Raw genomic sequence first — 12,715 nt, 5'->3', positions numbered from 1 at the left:
TGAGTCTTGGGGAGGACCGCTCCCCCCTGAAGCCCTTTTTCCACCTTGGGCTGGGGGGCGGGCCCCATACTCCACCTCAGCATATAAGGCTCCAAGGAGGCCTCGGGACATCGCTGCTGCCGCTCTGCCTATGAGTCTTGGGGAGGACTGCTCCCCCTTGAAGCCCATTTTTCACCTTGGGCCTGGGGGCAGGCCCCATACTCACCTCCGCAGCTTATGGGGCTCCAGGGAGGCCTCGGGTGTGTGGGGTGGGGGTTTAGTTGGGTGTGGGAATTTGTTTAATTATGTTGTGTTTGTAACTTTGTTTTTTGTTTTTATAGTTTTATTGTTCTGTTAGTTTGTTTTTTGTATAGGCTTTAATTTGATTTTAAGTGGAGGGGTCACGGCTGCCTGGGAGTGGGTCGCAACAAACAAAATGGCTGGGGCAGGTTCCACAGGGGGGGATGCACTCGGACAACCGATCTCAGTGATCACGGGTAGCAGGAGGAGTTACGCTAAGACCAGACCATGTCATTACCAAGGAAGCAGGCTTAGTCGTTGTTTGAGGACTATCCCTGTCTCCAGGTCTGGTCCTGACCGGAAGGATACTAGAATCAACAAGGAAAACCCACATGACCTGAAAGTGTTGCTGTGCAATGCCAGGTCAATGATGAATAAAACCTCTGCCATCCACGACCTGATTGTGGATGGAGGATTTGACCTGGCATGTGTGGCAGAGACCTGGTTGGATGAAGCAGATGGGCCCGTCCTTGTCGCTGCTTGTCCACCAGGTTTCTCTTATGCACAGCAACCCAGGCCTTGTGGGCGGGGAGGGGGGGTTGCAGTGATTTTTAGGAAGTCATTAGTTTGCACCAGGCGTCCTATTGGGAAGACCCAGTTCTCTGAGTGCATGTTCTGGAAGTTGGGCAATAGGGGCAGTACAGGATTCCTATTGGTGTACCGACCTCCCCGCTGCACCAAGGATTCCCTGTCCGAGCTGCTTCAGGTCGTGGCAGATGTCCTCCTGGAGACACCTAGTTTGGTTGTCCTAGGGGATTTTAACATCCATGCCGACACGACCTTACAAGGGGCCGCTCGGGACTTCGTGGAAAGCATGGCCTCCATGGGGCTGTCCCTGAATAAGTCTGGCCCAACTCATAGCCGTGGACATGCCTTGGACCTGGTATTTACCTCTATAGATGTTGGTGATCTGACACTAAGTAAAAGCGAAACCAAAGAAGTGCCATGGTCAGATCACCTCCTGGTGCAACTGGACTTCTCCGTGACCCTTCCCCTCTGCAGGGAGGCGGGACCGATTTAGATGGTCTGCCCCCGCCACTTAATGGATCCAAATGGTTTCCAGAGAGTGGTAGGGGATGTTTTATCCCATGTTGATGGCCCGCTGGAATGTGGAGTTAACCAGGGCTATTGACTGTTTGGCTCCAAAGCGCCCTCTCCGATTGCATGGAGTCCGGACAGCCCTGTAGTTTTCCACGGATCTGAGGGCAATGAAACAATCGTTGAGACGGCCAGAGCGCCGGTGGCGGATAACCCATTCTGAATCTGACCGGACACGGGTTAGAGCTCAATGTCGAGCCTACCAAGTGGCGATAGCGACGGCGAAGAAGACTTTCTTCACCACCTCTATTGCATCTGCGGAAAACAGCAGCAGGAGAGTCTTTCAGGTGGTTCGCAATTTAGCGGAACCACCTGCTCCATCAGGGCCCAGTAGGGGCCACATGATCTCCTGCAATGACTTTGCAAAGTTTTTTGCAGATAAAGTCGCTCAGATTCGAGAAGAGGTAGACTCCACCGTGGGAGCAGGGCCGGGGCGGGAGAGTGCTAGAGTCCTGTCTAGTCAAGTTGTGTGGGATCAATTCCAATCTGTTATCCCCGAGGATGTGGACAGGCTGCTTGGACGAGTGAAACCAACCACTTGCCTCCTTGATCCTTGCCCATCCTGGCTTATAAAAGCTAGCCGGGAAGAACTGGGCGATGGGCTTCGTGGGGTGGTGAATGCTTCCCTCCGTGAGGGCGGTTATTAAACCGCTTCTTAAAAAACCATCTTTAGATGCGGCCACAATAGCCAACTATCGCCCAGTCTCAAATCTTCCATTCTTGGGCAAGGTGATTGAGCAAGTGGTTGCTGAACAACTCCAGGCACGCCTGGAAGAAGCGGACCATTTGGATCCCTTCCAGTCGGGATTCAGGCCTCATCATGGGACTGAAACTGCCTTGGTCGCACTGGTTGATGATCTCCGGCGGGCTAGGGACAAAGGTGAGAGCTGTTTCCTAGTTCTGCTGGATCTCTCAGCGGCGTTTGATACCATCGACCATAGCATCCTTCTGGACCGTCTTGAGGGGCTGGGAGCTGGGGGCACTGTTATACAGTGGTTCCGCTCCTTCCTCCTGGGCCGTGTTCAGAAAGTGGTGGTGGGGGATGAGTGTTCAGACCCCTGGGCCCTCACTTGTGGGGTGCCTCAGGGTTCTGTCCTCTCCCCCATGCTTTTCAACATCTACATGAAGCCGCTGGGAGAGATCATAAGGGGATTTGGGCTGGGTGTTCATCAGTATGCGGATGATACCCAGCTCTACCTCTCTTTCAAAACAGAACCAGTGAAGGTCCTGTGTGAGTGCCTGGAGGCGGTTGGAGGTTGGATGGCGGCTAACAGATTGAGGTTGAATCCTGACAAGACAGAAGTACTGTTTTTGGGGGGCAGGAGGCGGGCAGGTGTGGAGGAGTCCCTGGTCCTGAATGGGGTAACTGTGCCCCTGAAGGACCAGGTGTGCAGCCTGGGAGTCATTTTGGACTCACAGCTGTCCATGGAGGCACAGGTCAAATCTGTGTCCAGGGCAGCTGTTTACCAGCTCCATCTGGTACGCAGGCTGAGACCCTATCTGCCTGCGGACTGCCTCGCCAGAGTGGTGCATGCTCTGGTTATCTCCCGCTTGGATTACTGCAATGCGCTCTACGTGGGGCTGCCTTTGAAGGTGACCCAGAAACTACAACTAATCCAGAACACGGCAGCTAGACTGGTGACTGGGAGCGGCCGCAGAGACCACATAACACCGGTCTTGAAAGACCTACATTGGCTCCCAGTACGTTTCCGAGCACAATTCAAAGTGTTGGTGCTGACCTTTAAAGCCCTAAACGGCCTTGGTCCAGTATATCTGAAGGAGCGTCTCCACCCCCATCGTTCTACTCGGACGCTGAGGTCCAGCACCGAGGGCCTTCTAGCGGTTCCCTCACTGCGAGAAGCCAAGTTACAGGGAACCAGGCAGAGGGCCTTCTCGGTAGTGGTGCCTTCCCTGTGGAACACCCTCCCACCAGATGTCAAAGAGAACAACAACTACCAGGCTTTTAGAAGACATCTGAAGGCAGCCCTGTTTCGGGAAGCTTTTAATGTTTGATGTATTATAGTATTTTAATATTCTTTTGGAAGCTGCCCAGAGTGGCCGGGGAAGCCCAGCCAGATGGGCGGCGTATAAATAATAAATTATTATTATTATTATAAGATCGGCAAGTCCTAGGCACTGAGGTTTTACCCACAGCGCCACCCGCGTCCCTCATAAATGTGACAAAGGGCCCTTATAGTTATTTTCCCCCTCCTCTCTCTCTCACTCCCTTTTCATTTCTCTCTTCTCATTTCTTGGTTTCTTACCATTTTTGTAATTTAGATTAGTTTTATGTTGAAAACTTTCAATAAAAACACTTAAAAAAATACATTGTGTCCTAAGCTACATTGGTAGATTTCCAGTGATGTGTACTTTTGAAGCTGTTGCCTTCATTAAGACAGTGAGCAAGAGACACGGAAGTGCACTGAGCAATCTTGGTATAAAACCATACAGGAAGGAGCCTGGATAAAGAATGACAAAACCCGTCACTGTAGATGCCAGTCTCTGAGTATATGAACAATTATGGCTAACATATATGGTTACTTTTAATTGATTTAACTATGTACAATGTATCCCTCTTCTGCACTGCTTAGAGGTATAGAAATTATTAAAATAAGTAACATTTTGTACGTAATATGGCTTTAGGTGGGAGCTTCCTCTTAAGTGAGGGAGGTTTAATTACAGACAACCACTTTAGCACTGGAGAGAAACATTACTATTTTCAGTGAAAATTCAACTTGCTTTAAAAAAACAAAACATGCTTTTTACATTGCAGCCCACTATTCTATAAGTGGTCATTCTACCCCCACTTATAAATCTCTTAATGGAGAGTCCTTTCCCCTTCCAAAGCCATCTGCTCAGTTACTGATCAGATTGTTTCATCAGGAAGTACTTCCTGATGATCAGATTGTTTCATCAGGAAGTACTTCCTGAAGTTTAGTCTTCCTAAGTTCAAGGCATTGTCATACCTCCTTGAGCTGCCATGGTTTTCCCCAGAATCCTAAGTGCTGTGGCTTGCTGGGGGCTGCTAGAAGCCCCTGCTCTTCTTGCAGAAATTCCCTGGGGAGAGTGATTGACTGTAAAACTATTCTGGTAATGTTAGTTCTGTGACTGCCCTATGCACCCTTACCAGGCTGCAGTTCCCAGGGTGTTTGGGGGGGGGAGTCTAGAGTGCAGATGGGACCTAATTTTTTTAACATTTCTACATAAAAGGCTAGATGGAAAAGGAAGGTCTTCAGCAGGTGTTTTAAATGTGTTCATGGGGGGGGGTTATTGTGTTGTTTTTTGTTATCATGTTATGCATTTTGTGTTTTCATTTTGTATTCTTGTGTTGTAAACTGCCCTGTGATCTTCAAATGAAGGGTGGTATATAAATTTAATAATTAACAACAATAGTTCTGATGTAGGAGGCAAGGACTGGACTGCTGATCAGCTTGCCCGTGTCAGTTGTCTAGCTGCAGTGTCTTTCTAACCTATGAAAGGCCTTCTACTTGAACAGAGCTTTCCCTGGTTTCTCCCCCATTTACACACTACAGCCCTCTTTGCCCCTTCTGAAAGCTGCTTCAAGAGTCAAAGGATCTTCTGGAATGGTACAGTGGTGCCCCGCAAGACGAATGCCTCGCAAGACGGAAAACTCGCTAGACGAAAGTTTTCCGTTTTGGAGGTGCTTCGCAAAACGAATTTCCTATGGGCTTGCTTCGCAAGACGACAATGTCTTGCGAGTTCCTGCTGGGTTCCCCCCCCCTTTTCTAAGTTGCTAATCAGCTGATCCGATCAGCAGATAAGCCGCTAAAAGCGCTAATCCGCTAATCCTTCAATGGGCTTGCTTCGCAAGATGAAAAAACCGCTAGACGAAGAGAATCACAGAACGGATTCTTTTCGTCTTGCGAGGCACCACTGTAGTCATTTTGCAGCAGGATAAAGAAAATAGAATCATTTGGCAGGGCTGTCTTGTACAAGCACATTTCTGCTCACACAATATATTCCTGGATCCAAGCTGCACAACAGGGATCAACAACACTATCCCTTCTCACCTATAACAGCTTGCTAGGGTGTGTGTGGTACCAGGAGCCATTCATCCAATTAATTATTGGAATTCACAGAGCTACCAGCAGTAGAGCACTCAAGATATGCCACCTCTGGTTTCTCTCCCTGCTTGTGGGAGAGTGAGAAGTGGCCTGTGAATTATGTAACCTTCTCCCAGTGTCACAGAAATATTAAGAGGTTGAGTACCACTTGTAAAACAAAATTCACAAGAAACCAGTCACTTTTGACTTTTTAATCCGATCATCTTGTAAACAGGGAAAAGCCATCAATATTTTATAAAACCAGTAAGTTCTTAACTACTTTCATATAAATACTAAAATAACACAAGGAACGGAAATGATTTTTGTTACAGTCAAACAGTAATGAAGACAGATTTTATAGAGTTTATAGACAGGCCAACAATACTGAGCTCAAAGGCATTACCTCTAACAGTGACTAGTTTGTTTTAATCCAAAATGACATTTGCGGAAATAACATGGACAGTACATCAAGACTTTGAAATGTCCAGACCATTTCATATTTGTACAGAAACATGAAAATGCTATATGAAGTTTCGTATGGTTACTGTCAAAGTAGTTTTCTTGCATACAGCACAATAAACGTGTGGGCACAATCTAGCTAGAGTTCAGCACTTTTAATTTCACAATGATTTTTGTGGGAGAATTAAGCATGTGCTTTAGTTGTTTAATGCATGTATACATTTTTGGCTGGTCACAGACCTTTCAAAAACTTGCAGGTACAGCGTTAATTGAAACCAAAACCAATTATATGCACTTGTTCGGGATTAGAGTATTTGTCAGCTCTAGGTGCAAAGGTGAACTAAAGCTTACAAACACCGTAATTCAGCAACACGTTTTGGTGACATTTTGCAGGTGGTGCAGGTAATCCCTTAATGTCTTCTAGCAGACGAAAGTATATTCTATTACGGACATTTGAAACTGAAGTGGAAGTCCATCCAAAGTTTGCTTCTGGAAATAAAGCATAATTTGAATTCTTTAAAAGGTTAGGCAGCCACTTGCAGGGATGGTATGACACCCCTATTCTGACTTGTAGCATCTCTGATATACATGTGCCACATTCCTGAATAAGCTTATTTGGCAGACATGTGGTATACTAATTGTTGTCAACTTTTTTTCAGCTTTAACTACAAGTATCAATTTAACCATTAGATAAGGTTATACTTTCCTCAACATTTGCACTGGTGCTAATGTGTTACAGAGCTGAAGCACTTCACCAGCCAAAGCACTATCTTTTTTTAAACCTGCACAATGGGCAGATAACCAAGAGTACTTTAGTGGTATGGCACATCTTATCATCTTAAAAGCGGGGGCAGAGATGAGAAAGCACCACCATAACAGAATTTGGAGAAATATTAAGGCAGCCACAGCATAACACAGAGTGCGCACAACAGAAGGCGTCAGCACCATTCATTAGGTAGCAATAGCCACCAGGCTGTGTTTGGCCCCTGATTATTACACTGCCTAAACCAATACCGGGGAAAAGAAAAGGACATCAATCTGGTATCTCTAACTGCATCCTTTGGTAAGCCATTTCCAGAATGCAGCAGGCACTATCTAGTCCCCTCTGCGGAGGCGAAGGGGCTACAATCACGGGTTCAATCCCAGTCCGTGATCCTCTCATTTTCGGGGATCACGCTCCAGTTCGGCGAGGGCTCGTTCCTAGCCAGCCAGTTGAAGTCGTCCACCTGCTTCCAGTTGTCCCTGCTCCTGTCAAGCCGGGAAGTCTCGAAGTCGGCGTCGATGCCCTCGTACGTCCACGTGTAGGGCGCGAAGCGGACCTCGCTGCAGTCCTCCAGCATGGCCCGGCAGGTCACCTGCACGTAGAAGCTGCTCCGGGTGGCCCGGTGCGTGCGGAGCTGCTGGCAGGCCAGGGCCACGAGGCAGCCGTCGCAGCCGTCCACCATCACCGACGTGGAGACGGGCCCGCAGAGCACCGTGCAGTCCCGGCAGCCGCGCACCGACAGCGTGTTGGGGTTGCCCCGCAGCCGCACCCGGCAGCGGCTCAGCTGCGAAAGCGCCACGTCCCGCTGCAGCAGCTCGGCCGGCCCCATTTCCAGCTCCAGTCCTTCGGCCCGGCTGAAGCCGCACCCGGGTTCCTCCTCCTCCTTCTCCTTCTCCTCCTCCGCCCGGCTTGGCTGACCCTCCTGCGCCGAAGGCACTGGCGGCGCCTCCTGGGCCTCCTTCCTGAGGCCCTTCTTGAAGGCGAAGCGCTTCTTGGGCTGCAGCTGGAGGCGCCGCTCGGCCAGCGCGTCCTGGAGCCTCCCCAGCGCCGCCTGCGCCTGGCGCACCTCGTAGGGGGCCAGGAAGCGCACCGAGTCCGTCAGCAGCCGCTGCAGCTCCTGCAGCCGCCGCGCCGCCTCCGACACGGCCTCGGCGTCCCGCTCCGGCTCCAGCAAGGCCTCGGCGGCCGCCCGCTCCCGCGCGAAGGCGGCAGCGAAGTAGTCGCTCTGCTCCTCCCGCACCGCCAGAGACTCTTTCTCGCGGCGCCGCCGGCCCGCTTCCTCCTTCCGCTCCGCTTCCCGCTGCTGGAGCCTCTCGGGGACCTCGGGGGCGAAGCCGGCGCTGGCGGCGGCGGCGAGAGGCACCCCGTTCCTCTCTGGAGCAGCCTCCATCTTGGTTCCTCCGCCTCAGGGAGCGGCTTCGAGCGCCTCGCACTAAAGGCGGCGCCGATTGGCCCCCTAAGCCCGGCCTCGCTCGCGATTGGTTGGGGAGGCCTCAAGGGGTGGGCGAGGCTAGCCTCGTTTGTTAAAGGCGCCGCGCCGGCGGTGCTCCGAAAAGTAGGCAGAGGAGGTTGTAGCAATAATGAAGGCTCCGCGCCCGGCGCATCCGGCTGCTCCTCAGGGAGGGTGGAAGGAGCGAAACAAAACACGTCTGGGTGTGGCCGGGGCTGGAGGAAGTCGAGCGCTCTTTGGACGGAAGAGGAGAGAGGGATTTGCGGGGAAAGGGGTTTTGTAAGCTTCTGCTCCTGCTTGTTAAACGTTGAGTGTTTGCTAGTCCTTAAGGGACTCTTCGGTGTTGCATTTGCAACCAAAGAAAATCGCGTGCCTGGCCCACTGCAAATTATTGAGCCTGTCTTTAAGCTCCAGCGATTTATCAGGCGCTGCTGTGTTCAGAAATAGATTCTAGAGTAATAGATGTTGCCGCAAAAGCACTCTAAAGGTCCATACATTTTGTAGTTTGCTGTTTGTCCGGAAAGAAAAGGTTGTGTTCCCTCACGCATTTAATTATCACGTCTAAATAAAGATGCAGAGGGTTGTGGAAGAATGCAATACATTTTGTAAAAAAAGAGGAAAAAGAAACAGCTGTTTTCCTTCAATATAATTAAAACACTAGGTGAGATTTTGGTGCAAATAATTCACTAGATGTCCAAAGTCCGCCCCATGGCAGCATATGTCCTGGGGTAAAATCCTAAAAAAAGCTCAGCAACTTCAATCCTAAAAACAACTCATCAAACTTCATTAAATCTGGCCCTCTTTGAAAAAAGTTTAGGCACCCCTGTAAACAATTGAAAGATGATACTGCCCTCATCCACTGGTTTTGTGTTAGAGCATATGCTTTGATGCAGAAGGTCCCATGTTCCATTTTTGGCATTTCCAGGTCCAGTAGGGGAAATTCTTTTTCTGAAACCCCAGAAAACAGCTGACAAATGCTAGGCCAGCCTTGTCCAACTGCTGCCCAACACCAATAGAATGTATAGTGCAACATATCTGAAGTGTACCAGTTTGGCAAAGGCTCAGCTAGATAGATGGACCCAAGATCTGTTGTCTTGGTACAAGACAACTCCCTAGGTTCTTAACCCATAGCAATGGGAGGTGATGGAAAGTCCCAGAAAAGTTACATCCTAATTTTCTTAAGGTTACCAGATTTTTTCCCAAAGAATCCGGGGACACTTTTAAAAAAAAAGTAAAAAAAGTTATTTTTTTTAAAAAAAAACAAATAAGAAGTAATCTCTTTTGTGGTCTCCTCTGGGCCCTGGTCTGCTCTCTTGGAGCATTAGCTGCCTTGGAGTAGGTTTGGGTCGGGCCTGGGCTCAACCGTGTGTCCTTGCCCCCCGGTGCTCTCCTACCTCTCCTTCTCAGTGGTGGCAGCGGCGTGGCAAGGTTGGGGCTCCTCTCTTTTTTCTCCTTCCTCTTTCTCTCTCTTCCTTCTCTTCCTCCTCTCCTCCTCCTCCCTGTGTTGGCTGCAGGGTTTTACTGGCCCCGGAGCGCTGCTGGGCAGTCGGCTGGGTGGCCAGACACTCTCGCACCTGACTTGATTTGGGTCACAGGGTCAGTGGTTCCCCCTGTTGATGCTCTGGGCGTTCCCAGTTCCACCTCAGCAGCGGCGGCAGCCGCAGCGGCAGTCTCAAAAGCCCAGAGCCAGCCAGTTGGCTCTGGTTGGCTTCAGGAGCTGCTTGCTGCCGTGGTGCCTGCCATTTTGCCTCTCCAGAAGTCTCCATATGATGTGTCTTGTGCCATTGAACCAATCACGCAACATTCATTGCCTACTAATAAAACTACAACACTTAAAATATAAATCTGGGGACATTAAATGAAATCCAGGGACATTCCAGGAATGGATTTTGTCTGGGGACAGATTTGTAAATCCGGGGACTGTCCCTGGGAAATGGGGATGTTTGGTAACCATATAGAATCATAGAATCATAGAGTTGGAAGAGACCACAAGGGCCATCGAGTCCAACCCCCTGCCAAGCAGGAAACACCATCAGAGCACTCCTGACATATGGTTGTCAAGTCTCTGCTTAAAGACCTCCAAAGTAGGAGACTCCATCACACTCCTTGGCAGCAAATTCCACTGTCAAACAGCTCTTACTGTCAGGAAGTTCTTCCTAATGTTTAGGTGGAATCTTCTTTCTTGTAGTTTGGATCCATTGCTCCGTGTCCGCTTCTCTGGAGCAACAGAAAACAACCTTTTTCCCTCCTCTATGTGACATCCTTTTATATATTTGAACATGGCTATCATATCACCCCTTAACCTCCTCTTCTCCAGGCTAAACATGCCCAGCTCCCTTAGCCGTTCCTCATAAGGCATCGTTTCTAGGCCTTTGACCATTTTGGTCATATCTTAAACACATTCATGTGAAAATTACTACTCATTCCTCACAATCTGTGCCTGCCATGGAAGGTGTTGGAAATAGGTTTTCACTCAAGTTTATGCTGAAAAAAAGGGCTCTCAAAGAAGCTTACAAATGCAAACACCATTATAAGATACAGTAGTCCTTGTTTTTGGGTTTAGAAAAGGAAAAGGGATTTAGAGAAGAAAATAATTACAGGCATCCCATGACTAGTTAGCATGCTAATACTGTAGTAATAATCATAACAACAACAACAACAATTTACTATTGATATGCCACCCATTTGACTGGATTGCCTCAGCCACTCTGGGCGTCTTCCAACAATTATAAAATCACAGTCTCATTCCTCTACTAGCTAAGAAGAATGACCATGCACCACCACCTGCTGTGTTTGATTTTCTATAACTTGATTACAGTACTTCCTTAAGAATTTACTGCTGAATGTGTTAACTACACTGAAAAACAATTGTGTGTGAGGTGATTTGAAAGCTTCCTCTGTATTGTTGAATCTTATGCTGCCTGGTTCAGACATGCAGGATCCTTTGTGTGATAAGTGTGCATGTGTGAACAATGCTTTGCTGTTTGGAGACACATTCTAAGTCTTGAATAAAGCTCCAGCGTTGCTTCTTATGTATGGGAGTTACTGATGCAGAATGATGCCCAAGCAATCCTTTGGAAGAAGAAATGCCTGACCAAAGCATTATTGGTTACAATTGCCACTTTGTGGCAACAATTTGTATGAATCTGTGGTCACACTTACAAAGATCATTATTGGGAAGCATTATTTAGAATCGGATGGGTCATCAACTGGTACTCTATAAACACAACTGCCTATCTCGAAGCTGCTCAGTTTGGAGGAATTTGCAAACCTTGGGGGCAGATTATAGACTAAAGATGGGAAACCTATCTTCCTCCAGTTGTTGTAGGACTCCCATCTCTCATCCCAGACCATTTGCTATACTAGCTGCAACTACCGTATTTTTCGCTCTATAACACGCACCCGACCACAACACGCATGTAGTTTTTAGAGGAAGAAAATCCATAGGCATGCCACCTGTAGGCATTCCCTCCATAACACGCGCAGACATTTCCCCTTACTTTTTAGGAGGAAAAAAGTGAGTGTTATGGTGCAAAAAATACGGTAATTGGAGTTTGAGTCCAACAACATCTTGAGGGCCACTGATAAGCCATGGAACCAGTCAAAAGGGATAGCTGATAAAAAAATCCAATTTAAAAACTTAATCAACACAGTCCTATGCATGTTTGTTTATCAGTCCCAATATGTTCAATAGCTTTAAGTCTCAGGTAAGTGTGCACAGGATTGCAGTGTGAGTCGCTTAATTTTTAGAATAAATAAATATATCAATATGCACTAGCTTAATGTTAAGTATAAACTAATCAATTAAAGCTTTTGGTTTTATTTCATAATTTTAGATGCCATCCATGAATTTCAGGGTGTGATATACCCTGGGGGTGTGTGTGATGGGCTTTATGTCTTTCCCCCCATATTTTTAGTCAGAGGTAAGTCCCATTGAGTTCAATATACTCCCAGACAAATGTGAATAGGATTGAAGCCTGAGCAGAAAAATACCAGTTTTCCTCCACTCTGCTATAATGGATCACATGCGTAGAAACGTGGTTCAGCCTTATACTCGCAGTGAGGAGTGACTGTCTGAATTTGACTGAACTGTTGTAAGCTATAATCTTCTGTCTAGAGATAGTCTCTGTTTGGCTTTTATGTCAGATGTAAAATTACAGTATTAGACGTTAGGGAGTTTTCCAGCCCCACATGTAGTAATACCAACCTTTGGAAATCCTAAGAGGAAAGGATTGTAAAGGAGGGAAAGCTAGCAAGGGAATTGCATTGTACCTGGATGGCTTGTTTTCCAATATTTCACCAGGGTTTAAGTATTCTGGGCCTGCAAGCAAGAGGAGCTGTTGGACTAGTTACTGCTATGGATGTTAAGCTGTACAAAACTGACGAAGGCTTGTAAGTGCATTTTATTTTGCAAGAGATTTGCAATCATCATGGAGCAAAAGTGATAGGCACACAATAACTAAAATGATTTCAATTTCCATCTTGTAATTGATTTCCAGCATATAAGAAGTAATAGCTTTTTGCTTTTTTTTGGGGGGGGGGATGGGTTGTAGAAGGGCAATGTAGTGTTTAGTGTATTATATAGCACTTAGCCGGCTCAGT

General features: G+C 47.8%; 1 protein-coding gene across 1 annotated transcript; it reads right to left on the bottom strand.

Moving 5' to 3' along the window:
- Positions 1–5,638: 5,638 nt before the first annotated feature.
- On the bottom strand, positions 5,639–9,079 carry TBCC (tubulin folding cofactor C). The gene has a single exon (XM_082218460.1). The coding sequence runs from the start codon at positions 8,051–8,053 to the stop codon at positions 7,037–7,039; it is 1,017 nt and encodes a 338-aa protein (XP_082074586.1). The 5' UTR covers positions 8,054–9,079; the 3' UTR covers positions 5,639–7,036.
- Positions 9,080–12,715: the final 3,636 nt, after the last annotated feature.

Source organism: Podarcis vaucheri (assembly GCF_965113315.1).
Source record: "Podarcis vaucheri genome assembly, chromosome: 3".
NCBI classification, from domain to species: domain Eukaryota; kingdom Metazoa; phylum Chordata; class Lepidosauria; order Squamata; family Lacertidae; genus Podarcis; species Podarcis vaucheri.
Note: the sequence above shows the minus strand (reverse complement) of the source record. Positions and strands in the feature narration are given on the sequence as shown.

Coding starts and splice junctions, on each gene's coding strand:
- TBCC (XM_082218460.1), bottom strand. CDS start 8,053: ATGGAGGCTGCTCCAGAGAGGAACGGGGTGCCTCTCGCCGCCGCCGCC.